The sequence below is a fragment of the Taeniopygia guttata genome, chromosome 3, assembly GCF_048771995.1.
Source record: "Taeniopygia guttata chromosome 3, bTaeGut7.mat, whole genome shotgun sequence".
NCBI lineage: Eukaryota > Metazoa > Chordata > Aves > Passeriformes > Estrildidae > Taeniopygia > Taeniopygia guttata.
In genome coordinates, this window is record NC_133027.1 from 68,989,878 (window position 1) to 69,015,750 (window position 25,873).

The following is a 25,873-nucleotide window of genomic DNA, read 5'->3' on the forward strand; positions in this document are numbered from 1 at the left end:
GGTAAATGCCAACCAATGTTTGTCAGCCCTCTCAAGCCTCCAGCTGTTCAAATCTCTTTGCACAATCCCACTAGGGCTGCAAGAATCTTAGATTAATTGGTACAGCAGTGGTGCCTAAAGTACACCTCAAAATCAGACAGCAGGCTGAGAAGTTCTTTCTTGCCAGCTGTGCCAGCTCTGTCACCCAGAGATTGCAAAGGGAACGGTCCACAATGACACACAAGACTTTGAGACCTGAACATAAGAAGAATGATGTAGAAGTCACAGAGCAGTGGACAAATCACAGAACCACAGAAGTGTTAGGGTTGGAAGGATCTCTGGAGATCATCTAGTTCCATGCCACTACCATGGCAGGGTCATCTAGAGGAGGTTACACAGGAATGCATCCAGGTTGGTTTTGAATGTCTCCAGAGGGGACACTGGAGGTTCTGTGCTCTGCCACCCTCAGTGTAAAGGAGCTTGAACTATGAGGCAAATACTAAAAAGTGAGCACAAAGAAAAACTGAAAAAAATCTTGAAAATGCTTTGGCAGACTGCCATTTACAAATAGAAGCAGAGGCTATTTGGGTTACCAAATCTGAGTTCTTGCCACCTTGCTGCAGAGCACCCTGCTCTCCCCCATTGAACAAATTCCTATTGATCTTTTCCAAGTGCTGCAAAACCTTGTCTTGGGCATATTCTGGGCCACTGTGTGACAACGCAAATATGTTTTGTTTTCTTGAAAATATTTTTCACTTCACTTTAGATAAATCAAAAAGATAAGCATAAAAGCAACAGCAACAATTCTTTTAATTAATTAATAATTTGAATAATTTTGAGAAACTTTTCAAATTCAAGAATCATCACACATCAACTATTTTAAACCAAGAACACAACCATTCCTAAGTTCTGCTCCTTAGTGCCAGTCTGTCAGCACCTGCAATCTGTTAATATAAATTAATACAATGTATGGAATATCCACAACTAAAAAAATGTAGAGGGGTGCTATTGATTTCTTCTTTTGTATCAATCAGCATGCTAAGTCTTTCAAAGCTCTCCAACAAAGTAGTTACAGTGAATGTGAGTCTAAATCTTCACTCACGTACAGTGTACCAGAGCATGTCTAAGTCATTGCACCTGCCTAGTTTGTTTTCAAACAATGAGTTTCAGTCACAGTCATCTATTCAAAATCCTCAATAAAAAGATATTTTAAAAATTTTTGAACATGCAAAATCTTTTTTGGGTTTTTTTTTTTTGTTTGTTTTTTTGTTTTTTTCCCATGCAAGCAATCGTATTTAGTTAGCTTTAAATCAGTATAAGGACAGATGTTGAATCACTATACCTTAGGGTATAATCTTTTCTGCAAGAGGGTCCCAATGACACTCAGGCATTTTTTCAGAAGATGTCCACTGGCATGAAAGCATAAACTCTGTAATTCCCCCAGCAGCAGGCAAATCAGCAGTGACCATCTTGCTAGAGTCGGCTGTGAACCTCACTAGCTTTCATGCACAAATGATGTATTGTGCCCAAGAACAGAGTATAGATCTCAGTTTTTTAGAGGTGTCCACAATGGAAAAAAACCTGAAAAATCCCAGAGAAACAGTACAAATTCAGCCTCTTTGCCTGGACCATTTCCTTTCTTCCTGCATTCTGTGCTTCAAAGCAACATTGATTATTGACTGCAGCTGGACTGACACTTCCAATGTGGTATCTGCTAATATTTATGTTTTTATAGTAGCCACTAACACACCACACACAATGCATTCCCCACAAAACTCCTGAGATAAAAAAGAAAACAAGAGAGAGATGGCTAATGTCTATATAAATGTAGTATATTTTACATTGCACCTTTACACATTTAGGTTACTTAATGCACCCTGAAGTATTTCTGACTTTAATGCTGCAATATTTCATCCTCAATTGCTCACCACAGGGTTCAAAATGATAAAAAAAGAAGGATTATTTGAGGGGATATTTCAAGACAGTGCTATAAAATCATGAGAGGCAATATGAAAAGCACCAATATGAGATGAGAGCAGTTATTCAGAAAAATGTAACTAGAAAAACAGACCGTCAAGGTGTTATACATACAGCAGATTGAAAATATTTTGTTTTGAAACTTTTGAACATTTTGGGATGAAAATATTTTCCTTTCCACATTAATTGTTCATTTGAAAGTTGACTTGACTTTCACTAAATTACAGTGAAACAACAGATTTAGTGGACTTACAACTTTGTTTGCCCATGACTTGTATTCTGAATAAATTTTATAACAGTCTATCTACTGCCTTGCTGTCATTCAGAGCATGGATTGGTGGTTGGGTGGCAGTGCATATGATGCAGAGTGCATGATTAAGTGCACAACTAGTCAAGTGAAAAAATTTGCAAATTGCAAACTTCAAACTTCCTCATTTGAGGAATTCCACAGTTCCTCACTGCTTTGGCTGTGCACCTCTATGACAACAATATAAATATTTCAGTGAAATCCTAATGTTATGATATGATAACAACTGTAATAACAGTTGATAACAACACTATGATAACTGTAAATTCCTCCCTAAGTCCTTGCACATGAATGTTTACAAGGAGAACTTGACTGTCACCTTGTGCACCATGGGTCTGGAGAGGGGCAGGCAATGCAAGGTGAACACAGCTGCAATAAGAGCTGGGAAAAGGGACAAAGGGACTGCTGCCCTCCCACAGCATGTCTCCAGTGTTTGCTATCAACCTGAATTTCTCCAAGGACTTTTTCTTTGTTATAAACAAGCAAGCAGCCTTTAGAGTAGGCCTGTACCATCTTAGTCTGCTGAGTTTATTGGAGATTCAAACATACATATCCTACAGAAATATGGACCCCGTTGCACAAAAGTTTCCAATTTTTAATGAAGAACTACCTTTTTATTCAGCCCACCACAAACCATCCCAACCAGAGAGCTAAACTAAATATGTGGCGATATGTGCAACTTAATGTATTTTAAATGTATTAAAATAATAAAAATATACATTTGTTAAAAATTAAAATTATTATCTATTTACTGTAGAGTTGGTAAAAAAGGATAGGCGACAAGAAAAGGAAAAAAAATATGGTGAGGTATAATTGCCTAATGAAAGTTATTTTTTGATATATCTTTCATAGAATCATAGAATAATGTGTTGGAAGGGACTTCTGAAAGTCACCTAATCCAACAGCCCCTGAAATCAGCATACACATCTTTCAGTTGATCAGGCTACTGAGAGTCTCATCCTGCCTGGTCTTGGTGACTGACTTCTAGGGGTGTGCCATGCACAGCTTCTCAGGGCAATGTGTTCTGGTGTTTCACTACCTGCATCGTAAAAAAAAAAAAAAAATCTTCCTTATATCTAGTCTGAATCTACTCACTTTCAGTTTAAAACCATTAAACCTTGTCCTGTCTCAAAGCCCTAAAAAAAAGTCTATTCCCATCTTTCTTGTAGGTCTTTTATAAGTGATGAAAGGTTGCAATAAATTCTCCCTGGAGTTTTCTCCAGGCTCAGTAAACCCAACTCTCTCAGCTTTTCCACTGGGAAAAGGAACTCCAGCCCTGATTATTTTCAGTTTACGTCTTCCCTGTACTGAGGTCTGCACAGCTAGACACAACATTCCAGATGGGGTTTCACCAGAGTGGAGGAGAGTAAAATCCCCTACATTGCCCTGCTGGCCACACTGCTTTGAATGCCCCCCAGGATATGGTTGGCTCCTTGGGATGCAAGAGCACACTGCTGGGCCATATCCAGTTTCTCATCCACCAATATGCCAAATTTTGGAGAAAGGTAAAAAATAATACAGAAAAAAATTCCTATTTTTCCCCGGTACAGTAACTTTGGTATTTCATTGGAGTTCATTACCTTCATTGTTTAACTACCTGGCAACCATTTACAGGAGGAAGAAAAGCTATTTTTGAATTGCAAACAAATAGTATTGGAGGGAAAAAATCCTGTAAAGAAAGGAAAAATAAATATTTCCTTAGCATATATAGCAAAACTGTAACCTTATTTAAATGTTAATGAAAAAGCTTAGAAATTTTAATGAAGAATTTTTTTGTTTAGATTTTTGTGACAAAGTCTACTTTTTTACATAAAACTTTTAAATTCTGCATCAACAGAAAACATGTCTAAGTTTTGATATTTTGTACTACCTTTTTTCCTCGAGGTTTAGCTAGTCTACTTGAAAGTCTCAGGTCAACAAAGTATTTATTCAATTTAACATTACTTTCAATTACTATTGCTTTTTGAAAGCATTTTTAAAAAAGAAATTATAAATTAGGGGAAAATATGTGCATAGCCTCTTTTTATATATTTCAATAGGGTTAATATGTAGCTGCAAAAATTTATTTTGTAAAAATGTAAAAATGCTGCTATCAATTGAAATTAAGTCATATGAAAAGAAAAGAACATTTTAGACTTAAATAGGGATTAATTTGAAGTTAATGGCTTTTTTAAAGTTGACTCTAAAGTGGAAAGAAGTGCTGTATATGGGATTGGCCTGCTTTTATTATACAATCTGCTTCAGCACCTGTAAGCTTTTATGTGCTTAGACTATCTCTACAGAAACCCATACTGCAAAGCTGTCAATATTAAGAGGAGCTTGGCAGTATAGATTTACTGCCCTCCTTGCTCTTAGGAATGACAGCCTGATTTGGTTCTGCCTGTAAATTCTCCACAAAGGGTGGAAAAGGAAGGCAGAATAAATCACTCTCACAATTAGATAGTTCATTAAGGTTTTCCAATAGTTTCCTCTCCTAGAAGACATATTATCTTCATATCCTATCAGGCCTCCTTGCCTCAAAGTTATCTTCATGGAGTAGGGAGACTAATGGATTCTGTTTTTTGTGTTGCAGTCCCTGCTCAAGTTACCCCTGCAAGCACCCTGGAAAGAGCAAGCAGCATAGTTTAGATGAGCAGACTCTAAAATATTCCTACAGAAGAAAGCTTCACCCCCTCCTTTGTTTTGATACAAAACTCCAGGCTGAGCTGAGAGACTCAGTTGCAGCAGGAGTTTGATAAAGCTGAACATGCGTGACACAGCGATGGTAATCTTCTGTCACAGCCTGATGCTCAGAGCGTTAGTCACCCGTAATAAAGCACTGAGAAATGAAGGAAGGCAGGCAAATAAAACTATAGTGATCTACTGAACACAAGCACTCAGAACAGAAGATGGGAAAGAATTGCTTCTGTTGCAATGACAATACTTTTAATTATATACAGTCAATGAAAAATAAACTATTAGGGAGAGAATAAAATACTTCCAATTAATGAAAGTCATGTAATGTTCAAACTTAAATGAAGTATTTTTCTCTTGGGGGTTTTCCTGTACTATTTTATTTAGCTTAATGTAATTTAAATTATAAACAGAATGGTTTTGTAAGCCCCCAGAGAAATGTACTTTATTTATAATGTATTTCCTTTGAAGTGGTTATGGAAATCATGCTCTTCCTGAAGTCTGTATTACACATACCACCTACAGCTGCAAGCTAGTCAGTCCTCACAAGTTAAATATGATCTGTCTGGTGAAGTGCATTGCAAGAAAACCTGAGATTTTTCTTAAATGTCAGAGGAAATAAAAATTTGTAATTCTGCCAACTAATAGTCTTCCTTTCAAAAAAAGTTATTGAAAGATCTTTGTTGATAAAAGTAATGTTTTTGCAGAGGGAATGGAATTCGGACATAGTCACTTCACTTGAGTTTTTAATGCACGTAATGGAAGAATAATTGTTTATACCATACCCTAGAGAGTATTTCAGCTGGGAAAAATGATATTCTGTATACTTAAGTTTAAACATATAAATATTTCCATCTTTCATTTAAATAAAAAATCCCTATAAATTTATTTCTAGTACTAAGAGTAGACCTTCTTTCAGAGGAGAAATTAGAAATTTATGCTCCAAGTAATTAAAGTTATCTATTTACACATAAATAAGCAACTATGAATGAACAAATGGAACCCCAGTCTATGTGCTCTCCTCACCATCAATAACTACTGCATTGAATTGATGAAATAGCTAGACACAAAGAGGAAATTGTTTCTAAAATATTAATTTTGTCCATTATTCATCTTTATAAAGCACAATAGTACCTTACCCTCATGGATGAGCCGCTATCTTAACACACGAGCACAGACATACAACAGCCTAAGCTGTGATGCTTCTCCTGAAATAACATCACTCCAAGTCACTTCAAAGGGAATAGACAATTAAACACTGCAACTGCTTACAGCATAATCGCATGACAGCCACAGTCACAGATTGCATGTGCTTTGAAAAAGCCCTTCCTTCTGTCAAACCTATTCTTGTGCTCTAACCTACTACCAAAGTGGATAAATAAATAGAGAAATAAATTAAAATACAAGTTTTCATTAATCTTAGAGAGCTTGAATAATTTTTCAAGGGGTAATATGTAGGAGAAAATATTTATTTGTAACTATACTATAAAACAGACATCAGTGCTCTGGTGTTAATTTCTGATTGAATTAGTTGATTTTATCAATATCACAAAGTTTCGGGCATCTATTTAAATCCATTAAAATATTTAAGATCAAATTTATAAACAAATATGAATTAATTTTTACTGTTGTGGTAATGAGTGATGCAGACACCCCAGGCAGGTACAAAGGAGTGCTTTTTATTGCCAAAAACCCTGCCTGTTGATGCAGTTAGCAGTTTATCAATTTACACAGTCTGAAGGCACAACAAGCCCAAGTGAGCCAGCCACCATACAGCATGATGTGGACATGCAGCAGTCACACAGCACATCTCTCACTCCTCCTATTCCAGCTGAATCACTCTCTCATAGCTCCCCTCTACTTAGCCTAAGTAACAGGCTAGAGCCACGGTTCAAAGCCTTCCTTTTATAAAGCCTTACCTATTGATAACATTTTACAAATTGGGTTTTTTAAAACAATCTTTCTCCATATACTACTGTTCAAACCTTTTAAGAATAAGCATAAAGATGAGAGCAGCCAGTCCTGTGGCTCAGGTCAGGATGATTTGTTGCATTAGGAGGGTAACACTCTCTCTCCCTTCTCTCATAAAAAATGTACGTTTGTTCTCTCTTTGTGTAGCTTTTCAATCTAAAGTAAAAACCACACCAAACAGAATTAATGTTTCCATCTTTGTTTGGAGAAGACCTGGCCTTTTAACTGGCAGTGGGACATCCTGCTGCATCAGGCTGCATCACCTAAGGAAAGACTCCTTTGGAAATGCCCCTGGATGAGAATTGTGCAGTTTGGTGGCTGGTTCCACTTTCCCAGACCCTGCTCTTCTTAGATCAGACATAATCCAGTTCAATTTTGAAAATTACACCAATTGTGTTTGAAATTGCACTTGATTTTAGAGATCCAAGATGTACCACAACCTTTGCAAACATCTGTGCTCTGCTAAAAGCTACTCAAGCACAAGTACTACTTACATTACATGACAAATGCATCATAGTGACCATTATCCTCACATTTGGGGCGAGATTTTAAGATTTTGGCAGCCCACTCTAGCTAATGTATCTTTGCTAAGCAAGATAATGCTGTTCCTCTTGATGAATGTAACATGTTCAGCACAACTGACAAATTCTGTTTACTGCTCTGTACACTTGTGGGTAATAAAGACCATTATTTTATTATTTCTTTTTAGATATGATCCCTTAAGAGGTAGCATGACAGCACAGTGTAAATCTAAAGCAAGCCATTAGATTTATTTACATGAATTGCTTTGTTGCCATTAATTTATTATCAAGGAAAAACCCAAACAACAGATATCAATCCCTGGCTTTTCTGAAAACGGATTATATGGCTTGGTGCTTTAACCCTTCTTTTTTGGCTCACTGTTTCCACACAGTCACATTAGAGTCTAAGTGACAAATATTACATGTCTATATAAGAAGAGATGTGGACAGTAACAAAATGTACAGAAGCTAACTATATGAATTTAGATACTTTCTTTCTTACTTTCCTTTCAGACTAAAACTGAGCACAGTTCCAGTTTATTTCAAGTATCATGAAATTTTGCATCAGTTATCAAGTTTTCTGCAATGGAACAGTTGTGCCACTGACACCTACAAAAAAGACATTCTCCCATTCTCCTCAGACTCTATTCGTCTCCAACATATGTATTTTGGGATTGCTTCTCTGTCAGTTACAACTGGGAAAGACTTTCGCTACTCAAAAATATAAATCTCTTTTCCCTTCTGGAGACAGCAAGCCATTTATGAATGATGAAAAAATTAATTTTAACCACCAAACCGGAAAAATATTCAGTATTTATTAACAGAAATACTGCCAACCTAGGAAAATAAAAGAAACTAATGTAAGAATCCCAAACCACAACCTCTCATTTTTTGCAAAATACCTGAAAAACATCTAATTAAATCTGGAATGTGCTCAACACAACAGGAAAGGCAGCTGTGTATGTAAAAGCATGTGATATACCTTGTCATAATTTCAGGAGAAAAAATCAGGTATAAACCTTGTTATAGAATTCATCTGAGGCACCGGTTGTTAAAACTAAAGTCATGAAAAATTCAGCCAGTACACTCTGAAGATGCTTTACTGAGATAGCTTACTTGGAAACCTTCTCCAGACAGAACTGAGTGACTGAAATGTCAAGATGCTCCAGAAACAATCACAATAAACTTTTTGTGTCACAGTTCCAAAAGAGAATGTGAGGAGAGCTGTTATGTGCCAGCATGTGTACATACAGGCTATCTAAATCACTGCTGCACACCCAAGTTTACAGTTAATTTCCATAAAATTAGAAATGCAAACCAAGATAGAGCTTTTACAGTGTAAGGAATGTAAAAGAAACACCAATTATAATGTAGACATAAACTCTGCAGCTTACCAATTCATGTGAATTATTTTAAGCGCCACTGCAACTGAGACATAAAACAGCCTAGCATACAAGGGAGAAAGCAGTCAAGAGACAATAAATGCTGGCAATTTAATCAGAACAATTTAGTCCTTTGCCTAGGTCTGCAAGCTCAGAGGGAGGTGACTTGTTGAAACTAAATGCAACTAGCATATGAAAACAAAAAGGAAAAATACACATTTCAGGAAGTTGAATATAAATAGTTGGATTCATAGCTCTTCTACAGCAAAACTGAATTATTCATGCATGTAAACCTGTTCAGCCTAGCTCTTACCTGGCTACATCTTATTCTGGTAGCTGTTTGGATGAAATAAGAAGAAGCTCAAGGTTTACTAGCTGCTCCAGAGCTGATTCAATTGCTGGGTTTTGTGTCCAAGCTGAAATTTTCACCACTTCAGCTGCTACTAAAGTTAGCCTACAGGAATGATGGGCATCACCTGTTGCCAGCACCTGCAAGTACTTAAAACCGATGTAGCAAGAAGACCAAATACATTATGACACATGAAAATCTACTTTGGTGCTTCTGTTGACAGGAAAACTCATAAAAAAGTAGCAGGGTCTTAACAATATTGTAGTCCATAAATTCCAAAATACCTCGACTCCACAAAGTGAGCACTGTTGCCAAAACCCATTGTTTTCCAATATATTTCCAATACTTTTACAGATATATTTTACAGATATAAATAGGGTTTATTGAATTTTACCTACATGGTCCAGTGAGGATCATCAGAGCAGCTAGTTGGATCAGACACTGTAATTCTGGGAACTCCTCTTTTGGAAAGAAAACTGGTACTGTGTCAGCATGTAGGCTATGAACAAAGCAAAAGATAGAACAATTACTAAAATAGATTATAGAAACATGGGGAAAGCACAGACATATAAAGCAAAAGGCCTAATTTGGAGCAAGACAAGACAAAAGCTTTTAATACTTTTTATTGCCAAATAATACTGTTTTTTCTTTTTCAATCTGAGAGACCTAGCTGGAGATAGAACAACTCAAGCATGCATTTATCACACAGAGATAAGGAGCAGTGGTAATAACATGGTACTGACAAGCCTTTGGGCTCCTCACAACTATATCTCCAAAGGGTTATGTATGATCACAGTATTTTCAGATTTTTTTTTCAAACCTGGTGACCAAACTGGAGTGAAAATGAGATTTTCTCCAATACCGTACAAACAGTCATAAAATCATAGAATACAAAGTTGGACCTTTCCTGGCAAAGCACAATCGTGATAAGATATCACAGCAAACTGTCCAGCTGAATCTTAAAAATGGTCCGTGCTGGGGGATCCACCACTTTCCTGGGGAGTTTATTATTTTAAGGCTGCAGCTGCATCAGCAAGCAAACTTGCATAGCTTGTGTCTGAAAATGGGCATCTCCAGGACAGGGGAATGATGAGCCCATTCAAACCAAGGAGCAGGTTGGCCCGAAGGCAGAATTAAGAACTGGGGTCTCCTTCCCCAAATGATGCAGTCTTTCAAGCTAACCACTTTAGAGAGTTGGTCTGGAATATAATTTTTCATGTAAAAAATATGACAGAGGAAGCAAAAATATTAATAATCAAAATCTAAACAAAATACGTTTCTCTGCAGAAGTTGTAAATATCTGAATTCAGAAGCATAGGAGAAAGATTAATGACTGACCACCATGTTCCATTTCATTACATACAATTAGGGCCAAGTAGAACTATGTGCCATTATTATCCCATTTATTGCATGCCATTGCAGCCTAAGGCTTCCCTTCTATGGGAATTTGAATAACTTAAAACACCTTTGAATAACTTAAACACAAAAGAGTGAATCTAATCAAGATGTTTCACAGTTTTTCTTAGTGTCTCAGCCTTTACCAGAACACCAAGGGATTTTTACTCCCAGGTGTTATAAAAAGGAGGCAAAGACCAGAGAGGGAATCTATTCACTATGCTTCATGTTCAGTTTCTCAGGAAAAGAACCAGAAACACCACCAAAATTCAACAGCAACAACAAGGGTGAGGTTACTAGAAAGTCGAGACTATATTCCAGTTAATTTTCTGAAGGGAAGACAATACACATTTACTACCCATGTACTTTGCTGCATGCCAGCCCAGCACTTGTAACACAGCTCTGATACATCTTTAACCATGAAGGTCTCCCCCTCCTCTGGAAAAACACTCTCCTGGAAAAAAGCTGTTCCCTCCACTGACCCTGTACTGTCAAGAAGTGCAATGAGCCGAAGTGAAAGCCAATCTGAACACCCCCTTAAACCAAATGAGCACAAGGGGGGCTGTATTTGAATGAATGAACAGAAAGGAAACAAATCAGATTAAATATGGCCAGAATTTGCATAATTTGTCTTACAAGGAGTGCAAATGTCATTGTGGCGACCCTTTCATAAGAGCAAGCTTTGAGAAGGACTCTCTCAGATCAGGATCTGTGTTTAGATGAAACTATCACTCCAAACTCACTTCCTGAAACTTTTCTTTTCCAAGGCATTTCTTGGTGCAGCCATTACACCACTACAACGCTCTGTTCCCACCACTGCTCCCAGGCTGACCATGCACAGGGAGCTCAGCACCAAGGAAGAGTGTCTGCACCGAGGGTCACGTAGCAAAGGCAAAACTCCCAGACTGAGGCAAAGAGCAGCCAGGGATATCATGTGCACCAACCCCCTCTCACCTGAAACAGGTTTTCACTGTAAAGCTCTGAAAGGATCTCATGGAGCCTTTCCTGCTAGATCTCAACCTTTTGGCTCAGGAAGGATGGTTCAAGACTTCTCAAGACAGCTGTTCTGATTTTAGCACTTCATTCCAGCAATGCAGAAGTAATAATTCACTCACATAGTAAAACTACAATTTGCACAGCATGTACCAAATTTTATTTAATTGAAGTCCCTAGAGGTCCTTAGTGGAATGTTTACAGTGTTGACAATGTGAAACAACAATGCAAATTGCTGTTAAAAAACTTGAATGTTTAAAAATTAATTGATCCATTTTTTTTTTATTCAGAAAATATAAAGGTTGAAAAAGGCTTCTCATTTACACTATCAATTCAGAAAAATAATTTAAAAAACTGTTATATGATGAAAGTCAGTTTTAAATAACTTGCAAACTTTTAAGACTGCAAAACAATCAAAAAGAGAAGCCTTTTCACTTAGTTAGCTGAGCCTCCTTTTGGTTGAGGAAATCAAGTTTCTTGCAATTAAAATTTGAAATTGGATAACTTCCCTCTTATCAAGTTATTATGATTTTAGTTAGAAAAAATCAAATTTATTATTAAATTAGCTTTTCAAGCTATTTTTTATTTTAAAAAAATATCATCCCAATAATTTTCTATTATATTTTAGTTTTATGCCATTAGTAACAATATTCCATTTTTACCCTCATAGCAGGTTGTGCAGGTTGTGACTCAGAGCTTTGGAATTAATTGCCTTAATTTACAATAAACTAAGTCTCCTCAAATAAGCTTGTGTTGTTTGTATATTCAGCTACAAAGCTAATACACTCTACTCTTTATGAACAGTGACCAAGGCCCGTTGACAATTCAGCTTGTGCAGAACAACAAGCTCCAGTTAAACAATCTTGTCAACAAACCCCCAAAGCCCCATGCCAGCTATCAGCATGAACCCTGAACCCTGGACTTGTTTAAACCATCATCAGCCACCTTTAACCTCATTTACTATGTCTGTGCTAGAAAATTTAATTTGGGGGGTGCTTCTAGGTATTGGCACCCAAACTCTGCCTTAAACTGTGGGACTGGTCCTAGCAGTATTTTAGCTTGACTGTGGTCTTGTAGGCAGCAGAGCCAAGGAATTTGAGTTATTCTCTCCACACATGGGCACACTCTGAAGAGGAGAGGATTGAAATTTGTGGCACCACAAATACAGCTGTGATTTCAATACTAAAAAAAATAACAAACTGCAGTCAGGACAGGCAGGCACCTGGTGTTCCAGGTACAGAACTGAAAATCACATTTTATGACTTGTACAATTCCTTTCCTATATTCATGAGTATCCCTACTTAAAACAAGAAGAGGCTCTGTGTGCTGCCTTTACCATTTAATTGATTTTTGATAAAATCTCACTTGAGACTAGAGTGTCAGAAAGGCATCTAAATAAGAGAAGTACTTTTGTGGAAAGCAAAACTATGGATGTAATAATTTCTACCCTGTTTACTTGAGAAGACAAAATTGCATGCATTGACTCTTCAGTGAGAAAATTAGTGCCCATGTTTCACGAAGTAGGATCCTCTCTATGAAAAATAAAATTCACAGACTGGTAAAACTTTATACATAATAAGGTAAGTATTTCATATGACTGTGTATCAAGAGAGATAAAAGTGATCTTATGTGTTTTGAAGACAAGAAAAGGTCTCAAAAACTTGATCTAGTTAAGTATTTTTATTTTCTTTCTGAAATAACCTATTAAAAATCAACACTTTTACACATCCCATTTTTTTCAACCTCAAAAATGCCTATAGAGGTACCTAAATAGATAAAAAACATTTTAATATTTCAATGAATATGAATAATAATGAATATGATCCTGATGCCAAAATAAAAGAAGTCAGAAAAAAGGCAGATTCTATTTCCAAAGGACTATAAAGAACAGAAAATATTTTGATTCTTAAGCTTCAGACATAAAAGAGTCTGCAAGATGGAAGAAGCATCTCTGCCTTGTGCTTCTTTCAGTGGATCTCGTTAGACAGAGGTTAGGATCTTTCTGGACCAAGACAATATCAAAGACAGATGGTAAAAGATGGCAACTGAAATATTTATACACTTTTGTAAAAGTACCTCCCCAGTGATATGACAGAAAAACATGCAACATGTAGGTCAAAACAGAATTTCTTTGCAGGGACAAATTCAAAATTACTAAGTTGTCCAACTTGTTCTACTTTTATTTATTCAGGACGGCTAAAACCAATCATTTAATGCTCCTTTCATTCAGTTTAACAGAGGTAAAAGCTAATGATTAACATCATGATTTAGGACAATGTTCTTGATGAAGACATGTCAATTCACAGTACTGTCTTAGCCAACTCTTTCAGTTGCTGAAGAACTAGAAGCCTTTATTTTAGTTTGAAGTTCTGAAGAGTACAGTAAAACAAAATCCAAACATTTCAGATATGATTTTAGTTTGATAGTCTCATAGCTCAAAAATTGTTCAATCTAGACATACCACATTTGTTTCACTCTAAAATAGTGACTTCAGTGTTTTATTGACAAAGCTGAGTGCCTGTTATGGAAATACTAAGTTTCTAAATACTAAATACTAAATACTAAGCAGCTCAGACAGTGTCTGAATAATCAGTACAACAAGCATCTAGGAAAATTAACAACATCAGAAAATAAAAACTAGAAGAATACTTCAATCTAATCGCTCTATTACTTATCTTTTCTACATAGCTGGCATATAAGCCCAAAAGCTTTTTTAAATTTGCAAAGTGATTAGACTCTTTCTTTGATTGTTGCTCCTTCAAGTGCTTAGTGATACCTGACTACTAGTGTCTCTGTCAAAGATTATTATTTTACAGTGAAATCTTTTAAATGCTATGTACAATTTTATATGACACTAAGAGATAATAATAGTTAAACAGGAAGCTCACTGTTTAGTATGCAGTTATCAGCATTATTAATTTAGTAAGTGGTTCTACTTAACTTTAGACATCTTTGCAGTTACAGGCATCTACCCCTGAGCTGTACAGGCTGCACAATCAAAACAAGAAAAGCTACCACACCAAAGAACCTTGGTCATTCAACAGAGCTGCTGTGTTTTAGCTGTTGGCCCTCGGATGAGATGAAGTAAGCTTTAGGAGGATCTCGTGTTCACCATCCATTATGCAGCACATCTAAATCTGTTTTGATGAACTCCTTCCTGAGTGTTCATTTCTCATGATCACATATTAATATCTTCAACTGTTTTTACCAATCCCTTCCAGCCACTGTTTAGTCTATAAATATTCTGATCCATCCAGCCACTTAGAGTGAGATTAGGCTCCATTATATGCGTGGAAAAAAAATCATAGCCCTTCTTGTGGAAGACAGCCTTATCTGAAAAAGATGTCCCAAGCAAACCTATGGCTCCATTTCTTTCATACAGTTGTATTTTAACAGTTACTCAAAAGTTTCAAGAGATTCATGACTCCTGTATTGACAGCCTTTTCTCCACCCATTTCTGCAACTAATAACCCCCCAATGTGGTTTTTACTGTAACTGACTACTCTAAAAACAAAAAGAGAAGTCTCTCAAAACAGTAGACTTTTCAACATTTGAGGAAATATTTGCATGTGACGTATTTACACAAGATACATCTGGTGTGATGAATCTGAGAAAGTGGGAAAGCATAAGTAAAATTTTGAATTATCATGAGGCAACTGAATGTGCAGTGAGTAATGTGCTGCTTTATCAGTTGGAAGCAGATGGACTTTCCTGAAAAGGGATTGTAAGTCTGTTAATTGAAATGTGCAGCTCGTTCACTGGAATACCCGGGTAGGAAATGTCCCATAATTTGGCCTTTCCTAACTACGCCTTCCAGGCAGTACAGGAAAATCCAACTAATCATGAATCTCTTTTAAAACTCTGTTTTGTATCAAGGATACACAAAACTACACAAAAAATGCCTTAATGAAACATCTGATGAGAAATTATAAGATTAATGATGTTTAGATGCAAAAGGAAGAGACAAACTGTTGGCAAGAGGTGCAATAATCTCAGATACTCACCTACCACAATCCCCTATTTTACATCCACAGCCTGGAATGGGGACACCTGCCCTCCTCCAGCCTCATTTGGAGCTGTTGTGGAGCAGGTGCCTTCCCCTACCTGGGGGTAGGACCCTGGGACACTGTGATGGAGATGCTCACACCATCTCCTGGGGCTATTCCCAGGCACCCAGCGGATCCCTGGGAAGGGACAGCAGCAAACATGGCAGCACTGACACAACCTCCTGGGTGAATGTCACTTGAAACAATAAAATAAAATCAGCTAAGAAGCCTTGGATTCACCTCTGCTCTGGGCATCCCATGCTGCAGGGCCCTCTGCCATGTGCAGCCTGTTCCAGCTGGCTCCAAGGTAACACCACAGGGTATGGATGAGCCCTGCAGCTGCACTGGCACTGCCCTGTGGGATATGTGGCCCATGGAGAGCCCAGGCTGGAGCAGGCTCATCCTGAAGGATAGCCGCCTGTGGATTCCTCAGGCTGGAACAGGGAGCAGCATGAGAAAGGAGTGGCAGAGAGGAGCTACCATCAACTGACCACAACCCCTGTTCCTGTCCTCCCGTGCCACATGAAGGATCAAAAACCAAGAGAAAGCTTCACTGTGGGAAAACAGTCCTGACTCCCTATGAGAGAATGCTGTAAGCATGGTTCGGGACTGTAACATGCTCAAGTCTGAAAACCTCTTAAGATCACTTGCAGAACAGTTCTCTGTGCAGCCGAAGTTAAAGACCTGTTATTAATTTTGTATTGGATTAGTATACAGAACTTCAGTATTGGAAAAAGCAGCTCAATCATCTCTTTCCCTATCAATATCTTGATTTTTTTTTTTGTTTTTTGTTTTGTTGTTTATACAAAATAAAAAGCTAAACAGCTTTTGCCTGGTGAGGAAAAGGGATGAGAAAGAGGAAAAAAAAATAAAGGATTTATATGTGGAAAGATAAGACCCTTGACACGAGGCTTTTGTGTAATGCCACATTCTGTCATTAAATTCACAACTTAAACAACAAATCAGATCCCCAAAATTACAAAATATACTGCATCATCCCAATGCTTTACTAAAACTAGACAGCCCAGGGAAAATAAGCCAGTGGCTTTGCTATCACTGTTTAACTCTTCTGCTCAGATAATACAGGTTTGGCTTTGCTTAGGATTTATTTAATTCTGAGCATTAGGAAAAGCCTGGAACTGATTACTACCAAGGGCAGTAGTAATCAACATCTGTTGTTGATAGGCATTTATCCAGATGAGTTAATATGAGTAAAACAGTGTAAATAACTCCATAGTATATGAAATCAGTGATACAGGAGGTGAGGCTCTAATGGGATGTATCTATGAAAGCAGGGGAATGACCTATACCCTAACCAGGACAGAGGATCAGGGCAGACCAAGTGCTCTGTGTGCTGTATGTAGGCTTTGACGTCCACGAGCAGTGTCATAAGAGCAGACACTTGTGACTGATTCACTGTAATCACTCCTGCCATGCAGCACTGCTTTGCTATCCTGGGATTTCACAGCTCACTATAGTAATGGAAGTGCTGTCACCTAGACAAAATGAGAAAGTACACACTTCTCTTGAGAACTGATGGCAACCCCAGCCATATTTTGTAGCTGGAATTAACGTGGGTTTTACCTACACGTTTCCTTCTATATTTCAATTTAATCAAACAGAAAATATTGTTTCTATACATTCACAGTAGAAGTGATGTTCCCTAAAGCATAACAATTCTGTTTTCACAGTGTTGCTTTGGAAAGCAAAGAAAATGATGGCATTTTTCTGACAGATTATATGACTGGAGGTGACTTAAGTTTTTAAAATATTTGAGAAAAATTAGATGCCTTAAAAACTGGGGAGAGGACTCATATCTGTTTTCTTTCTGTTGCAGGCTGAAGTATGGAAGTGGAAAACCATTTCCACCTTCAAGGAAAACTTTACCATACCAGATCAGCTCCAAAGTGATATGAACCAATGCTACCTACCAGCAATACTAAAATTTTCAGGTACCTGGCTAGATTCTGTAAAAAACTAAACTATCTTTAAGCCAATAGCCAGATCTGAAGGTAAGGTGAAAAGTAGTCTGGTTAGATTGGCAGAGACTGTTGTATTTGGCTTCATTATTGCCTTTCCTTGTACTATGAAAAGCAGTGTTTTTCCCACAAATAATATTTTATGTAACATCTTTTCCACTTTTACAGGCACTTAAGCTATTGGCAATGGCCTTCATTTCTTACACTCTCTTTCTGAAGTATCCTGTAATTGTGGCTTTTGACCTTTTAAGTTACGTATTCAGCAGCCACCAGAAACATACCAGTAAAATGTTTTATAAACCTTCTGATCTAGAAATTTACCTAATAATTGCAATGTTGGGGAACAATCCTTAAAACCACAGGTACTTCCATTCCTATGACACACAATCACATTAGGTTTATGTTTCTGCTGAAGTAATGTAATTCAAGACTTAATAACAATATTAAATTTCATAATTAATTTAGAGGCATTAAAGAACACCAGGATGTATTGAGACAATTAAGATCTTTAGCAGCATTATCTTATATTTTCTGCCTCTGGAAGGCAACATAATACTAGCACATCATCAGCCCAAGCAAAGGGTCTCACTGGGATGAGATTTTAAATTACTTAATAAAGACTTTAACAGACAAAAAATTCTGTGATCATCTTCATGAAGTTCATAAGTCAAGTGAGGTCTTGATTTATTGCAAGATAACAATGTAATTACAGAAATTACAGGCATCTTGCTGATATTAGAGAAAATGAGACTGAAAGCTCAGCTAAGTGCAGAAAAAGGAAAGTCAAAGAGAGTGAAAACCCTCAAGGCTGAGATTAGTCTTACATTAGTATAAGAAAATACCAATGCAGAATAACCAACAAAACTCAATGTGCCTTGTGCTTTCCTTGCCAAAAATGTGTCAATATGGGTAACTTTTGAATTAATTGCATTCAGAAGGAATAATACCATTCCAATGATACAAAAAGGATAACTGCATCAATTCTAACAAAACTTTTTTTTTTTTTTTCCATTAGAAATATCCTTATGGCTTAACTTCTCAGAGATGTAAGAAATGCTCTGAAGAGGGCTGTTGATAACTATTTATTTTATTCTGATGTGAATCATTCTTTGCAGGAGCTTGTCCCCAGGATCATAGGAAAAAGCCCACTAATTTAGATTAAACATCCAATACCTAGACAGGTAACTTTAGGCAATTTGGATTCTACCCAAAACTAAGACAAGAATTTGAATAAAAATCTATCCCTTTCCTTCTTCTAAAGCAGTGACACACTCAAGGTTCTAAGATATTTCAAGCCAGAAAGTATCACCCTCTTTCCCACTATCTGAAAATGGTCTGAAATCCACTGATTGCTAAACTAAATATCTAAGTCACCAAAGTAAGCAAACTCACTCATTAATTCCTATATTTCTACCTGATTTGTTTTGCTGTTGTTTAGTTAGCAGCATTCATGAACAAAAATCTAAGCATTAAGAATGTGTAATGAGGAAATGAGTCAGATGTATATAAACTATGTGACAGGTAATGTCAGATAAAATCATATCACCAGTCTTTGTAAACATATGTCAGTAGAGAAATCTGTTTGTTTCAGGATGCATAGTTGAAGTTTGGTTTTTGATAAGAACTCTACCAAGGAAAGCATATTGTTGGACTGAGCCCTGAAGCAGGGAGGAGAGCCAGGTATTACTCTGTACATCTGTTCCAAATATAATGTATCCCTTAACCATCCTTATCCACAGGAAAGAGACTGTCCTTGCTTTGGCTGAATTATTCTGAGAACTCGAGGCTACAGGATCACCCTTTTAGGCACCACTCATGCCACATTTCTTTCAGTACAGGTTCTCTGACCTGTAGATACCTTCCTCTGTAAACCTTGGTAAAGGTAGGTAGCTTCAACTGGCTTTAATGCAGTATTTCATGCCCTCCTGTTTTTTAAAACAGTGCTGCCAGACAAGCAAATATGTTTGTTACAGAAAGGAACAGCAGCTGAGCAGCTGATTTTACTCTGAATGTTATCATATTCTTTCTTTGTTTTTTTTTTTTTTTGAGAAAAGAAAAATTCTGTATATCCTTTTCTACAGTCCAGGAATAAAATCATAATCTTTATCTACACTAAGTCAATGAAAGAAATCTAGTGTCAACACCCATGAAGAAAAAACAGTGTAAAAAGAGAAGCAAGCATTCCTAATTGGTCAGTATTGGTACTATTCTGGAAGACTGTTTGGCAAAGCACTGATGAAAACTGTTTCAGGTGTCACCTTTTCCTTTAAATAGTACAGTTTTCTTATGGGGAGCAAATATAATAGCAATATCAGTTCAAATCATAGGATGGTTTTTTAATAGCTAGTAATTTTCAACGACAGCCTTTAGACCTTGCAGCAAATAAACAAATTCAATCTACAAAACCTTTTTTCCCTACTATATAGCTTCATATTAGTCAACTTTTCAAGGTTCTGCTATTTTTAAGAAAATAGCTCTTTCTCAGCCCAGCAAATGAAAGGAACAACTGGCAAAATTTTAGTAAGACTGTAAATCCAAATGCAGTATGAAATCTTAAAAAGTGTGTTAATGTCTCAACCACTGTGACATATGCATTAGATGTTGAAATGCCATTTATTTAAAATCCTACCACTCTGAAAGAAAAGCAAGAAGTGTAAGGAAACTGGTGATGGGTAATAGTAAGGGTCTCAACCACTGTGACATATGCATTATATGTTAAAATGCCATTTATTTAAAATCCTACCACTCTGAAAGAAAAGCAAGAAGTGTAAGGAAACTGGTGATGGGTAATAGTAAGGGTCTCAACCACTGTGACATATGCATTAGATGTTAAAATGCCATTTATTTAAAATCCTACCACTCTGAAAGAAAAGCAAGAAGTGTAAGGAAACTGGTGATGGGTAATAGTAAGGGTCCAGCAGTCCAAGTTCTCAGGTGGGGCTTATAGGCTTTCAACCAGAGAGAGAGGAGAGAGAGCAGCTGTTGGTTGTTTAGTTGCAAATATAGTTGAGGTGAATTTCAAAGCAAAGTTAGTTGAGACAGAGATTTTCACTCATGCAGAGAACAGAATTTTATAGTGGACATGACTTTGACAATTACTTTTACTTAAAAGAAGCCTTTTTTACAACAGTCTAGCATTCAAATGAATGCTTGGTAAACTCATGATATTCTCTCCAGCAAACTGATGTGCAACCAATCTTTGTCTGTTTACTTTAGACACGACCTTTTCCCTAGGATGCACCTTGTTTGGGGGAAGGGGGGAAACTCCACTCAGCACATATTTTCCACATCTTGTTTCTGGTTGTTTTAATAGTGCAACATTATTTAGCAAATGATATAGAAAACTTGCTGGGCTTCACTGTAGTTTTCTTCTCACAAATCTGAGATTATTAAAAAACCCATAACCCACATTAGATTACAGGAAAAAAAGCTCACCATCAACATAATCTGTGGCTCTGAAGTGGTTGGTTGTTGTCCACATCCTCACCTTATAGTAATCCCAGTTACTACACTGCTGCAGCCTAAATATTCTACCCAAGCCAAAGCTCACCTCAAAGAGAAGAGACACAATGAAAAGAGTCTCTCTCTTTTCCACTTCTAAATACACTATACTCAAGATGAAGGTCACTGTTTCTTTACCTCTTAGTTTAAGAAAGTATTTTGCTGAATTCTCCTAAAATAATTGGGAAGATGGCAAAATTTCTACATGTTTTGCAGGGGCATGTTCCAGAACACTGCCCTGCAATTCCTGTCTGAAAATATGTTGAACTATAACTCATTCACTACAAGGAAATTATACTTTTCTTCTGTCAGAGAACCACTAAAGTATCTTATGTCCAGATTAATTGTATCTACCAATTTTAATTTTCCAGACGTAGGATGAGAAGATTTGCTAGTTGGGAAATCTGTATCTGTAAAGATACAAGTCAAAAACCAAAAACCCCTTTAAGCACATGTATAATATCAAGACTAAAATATAGGTACGAATAAAGTAATAAATCAAAACAAAGAAAAGAAGGGAAAGAAATTTAATCTCTACGTAATATCTCAGCTGATTTCGAGGACTGTTTTGTCTATTTGACTAGAGAAATATCCATCTGAAATAATTTAAGGGTTTTTCTGATGAAAAGCCTTTTTTTGCTATTAAACAGAAGTTCTTCTACTTGTTCAGAAGTGACAAAAAAAGCAAATTCCCACCTCAGGTTTACATATCTTTAAATGCTAACATTATAGCAAGAAAAGGAAAAAGGACAATTATAAAATGATCTCATTTCTCCTAATGCATTCTGGGATTTCATTTTTTTCACTTGCATCAATAAAAAACAACTTCCTCTTTACAAGAAAGCATTCTAACATCTTTGTACTGTTTGGAAGATTAAATTTCTTCTTATTGCTAAAGGAATTCAATTAATCCAGCCATATACAGTCTTTTCAAGTAAGGTTATTCCTTCAAATAGAAGTCAAGCAGATATAAAAATATTCCAATTTTATATGCTTATTGAAAGTGATTTTTTTTGAGCTTTACAATTTTTAGCTATAACCAGGTTTGATTTATGCACAAAAAATTTTCATTTTTTAAAAAAAAAAATGAAAAGAATCTTAGAAAATAGTTGTTCCACTGAGCTATGGTTTGGGGTTTATCCCTATTTTTTTTTAAGGTTTTGTTTTAAATGTGATGTTAAACTTCTTCAAGTCTTATCTTTATTTTTTCTTTTCTTTTTTTTGTCAAATACTTATCAAGACAACAATCTTGATTATCTAATACAGGGATCAGTGACAAAAAACAGAATGCAATTTTTTACACGTAACTGTCAAGTCTGCTCGTGGTTAGGCAACAACAATTTAATTTTATTGACAAAAAGAGATTCTTTCTATGTTTAGGTTTCCTGTTACAAAGTTAACACAACAGCCCCTGAGACTGGCTCAGTTGGTCAGAGTCCGGTGCTACTAACAAAAAGGTTGTGGGTTCAATTCCCTTATGGACCATTCACTTCAAAACTGGACTCAATGATTCTTGTGGGTCTCTTTGAACACAAACTATTCTGTGACCTGTGATTTAATAGTAGGATGGCATATGTTTTGCAGTCCTGAATAGTAAGCATGACATTTACTTGAAGCTGAATCTCCATGCCAAGAAAAAAAAAAAGCAGTTGAGTTGTACTTACAGATTAACATTCTAATTCAGGCTGCCTGAAATCCCACTAGGCTATAAAGCACCCTTAGCCATGTCCTTGTAATACAGAACTACAGCCCAAGAATGCACAACAAGAAAAAAAATTAACATACAGACAAAACTCACATAAAAAGCAAATATTAATTTCCAACTTAAAAGTGTCTAAGCCTTCTCTTCCTTTGCGACTACTTTGAGCCATGTTATTCCAATAATTTATGGAATTATTTGCTACAACTTATGTGTTTGAGTTTTCACATGCTGATGTGAAACACAGCAGCCATCACAGCAGTGACCCAACTGTCTACATGCTTTGTGGATGTGCAGCATATTCAAATTACACCGGATATTTCCAGCTCCCAGCTGTATAACAATCTGCATCTTTGGGCTCTCTGGCAACATACAGCATGCAGATCATTTCACTTCCAAAAGGCACTTGGAGAGAACATATTTAAAAGGCCAAGAAGTCACTTCGTTATGAGAATAGCTCAGAAGTTCTTCCAGCACAACAAGCCCAACTGCCTAAGGAGCCCATCAAGACCCAGATGTCAGAAAATATCTTTCAAGAACTTGCCATTTGAATCTTGTGATTGCCGTCCAAGAAGGAAAAAAGGTGGATGAAGCATCTGATGGGATAGGATGGCAGGCAATCCCTGCAGAGTAGTATCCTGATCAGAAGATTTACAAGACTGAAATAAGTGATTAAAATTAATGAATAGCTAATGATGGAACTATTTAGGTGCTTATTTGCACCTAAACCTAAACATTTATTAGCAAGAAAAATATGTTTGTTTTGTTTTATTATTTTTTAAAATCTTGCCAATTAGCTACATATGTTTACAATAACATAAACCTAACTTATTGACACAGCTAAATTCCAAGGCATTATGAATACCTGGAATGGTAAATATGATAGGAGCGCTTTATTTATTCTTTGCATTAGTTTTATGTTTGAACGTACAAAATTAACACGGTTTTTTTTCTTCCACTTGAGCCTGGGAACCTATGCTGTGAACAAGATCGGTATTGGGTTTAGAAGCAGGTAATAAATGAATAGTGAAATGGACAGATTAACAACCCATTTTGAAAGTTCTAGATCAATGTTTGTTCAACTATCAGAAATAGCACCTATAAATGTGTAGATATATTTAAAAAGAGACTTCTTAAACTAGACTGTCTTTAGCTTTTGCATACTTCATAAGATTTGTTGAAACCTAATTGAAGTATGTATTCTTTCTAGGGAACTGCAACCGAATTCTACCATTCATAGATCCAAAAAAAGCAGTTTGTGTAACCTTACTTTAAATGCACTAACAGAGTAAGAATGTTGCCTTGGGGGATTTTTCTTGCTACAAGTTCCTAGAGATATACACAGAGCTCAGATGAAGACAGTCCATAACCCATGCTTTGTCCTTGAACCAGCATTTCCATCAATATTTTACTAGTCATTTCTAAAACAAGCAGATAACTTTCCCTTTGAATTGTGACTTCAAAGCACTCAAAGTTTTGGATCTGAAAATGTTTTCTGATTACATACTTAATCTAATAAAAAGTAGTATACAGGACTATTTATAAAGTATTTTCCTACAAAGGATGACAATTTCTTAGGAATCTTTCTTGTTCCAAGCAACCCTGAAATCATCATTTAACACTGGCAGCTTAAAGACTACCTCTATGTATTTACCAGATCTTACTCCAGCTCTGACAAGATAAGATGAAATAATAGTGTTACTAGCCAGGGTCAAGAGTTATGGCAGTATAAAATGCAGAGCATTTTGCATGATGACAGGATTTTTTTAAAACATAATTTCAAGTGGGTTTTTTTTTTTTTGTAATTTGTTTGGATTTTTGTTTTGTTTATTATTTTTTCCTCCTGAAGTAAGATAAGAAGTCATAAAACAACATAAGTAAATGGAAAAGAACAGCATTTTCTAAAGAGATAGCTGAAGTAGTCCAGGAGCTATATAAAGGAATATTATAAAATGCATGGGAGGGGAAAAAGAAAAAAAAGGGCTCTAATTTTTGTACAAGAGTCAATGCAAAACACAGGTTACTTCTACATGAATTGTAATTTATGTAATTTGATTTCAGAACCAACATTTTCTTTGTTCAATTCTCAGCTTTATCTCCCTTCTGGGTATGTTTCTTAGCACACTTGATCAACTGTGTTTCTCCCATGAGGATGCTCAAAGCAAACCCATAACCAACCCTTTTGCTGCCTAGCCCACTGTTGTAAGGCAAGGTAGCAACAGCACTCCTTTCCCCTCACAAAATTAGGTTATATTTTCAAAGAATACTTTAAAGAGAAAAGACAGCAGCTTTTGGTCTGAACCTGACTATACAAATTTCATTCGACATTTGAAAATAAAAAAAACCTAGATTATAATTTATAAAAATACTTGCAATAATGAAGTCTGCATGTCCTTTCAGCCTCCTTTCAGTTTTTTTACTTACTTTCTCTTCCACCTCCGTAAACAAAATTTCACTCTCTTAACTTACTTCTTCTTAATCTGCAGCATTATTTCTTTTCTGGATGTTGCTCCTTAAGGCTCTAAATAACTTTTGTTAATTTCACGTCCTTCCCCTCTGTCTTTCCCTGTTATGGAGATGTTCTCTGTACCTCCTCCTTCTTCTCACTAGATCTCAGCTCTCAGCCATTTCTCTCCCTTATCAATTTCTTTATAGCCCTTTCAATGATCTTTTTTTCAGCAACAAGGAGCACCTGAACCACTGCATCAGTGCCACAGCGGTTTTGAAACTAAACACGTATAAAAGAGATGTTAGAACCTCTTCTGTCATAGATTATTTATGCTTAAAACTTTTGTATTTGACTGGGACTTTTCACAAGGATTTTGAAAGAAAGCAAAGATGGAAGCCAAGGCACATGAACATCATAAAAGTGATGGAGATGGTTTGCAAGTGGCAACCTCAAAACAAGGGAAAACTAAACATACTGCTTTTATCCCCAGACAGTTTTCACTGTCAGGTGCCCTCAGAAGGCCAAGAAGTGCCTTGTAACTCAGTCATGTCCTGAAGATCCACCCCATTGCTCCTAAGAGAACAAGAGCAGAGCTATGCCTTCCTTTGCCTTCAAGCAGGGAGTAAAAAGGACACAGGATTTGGACATATTT

The 25,873-nt window shown here is 36.5% G+C and overlaps 1 protein-coding gene across 1 annotated transcript in view; it reads right to left on the reverse strand.

The window, feature by feature from the left end:
- The window catches only part of CHRM3 (cholinergic receptor muscarinic 3), a 256,162-nt gene that overhangs the window by 112,085 nt on the left and 118,204 nt on the right, over positions 1-25,873 (reverse strand). The window contains 2 exon segments of the mRNA XM_030268224.4: positions 9,558-9,596; positions 9,598-9,658. Of these exon segments, the coding sequence (XP_030124084.4) occupies positions 9,558-9,596; positions 9,598-9,658 (100 nt within the window).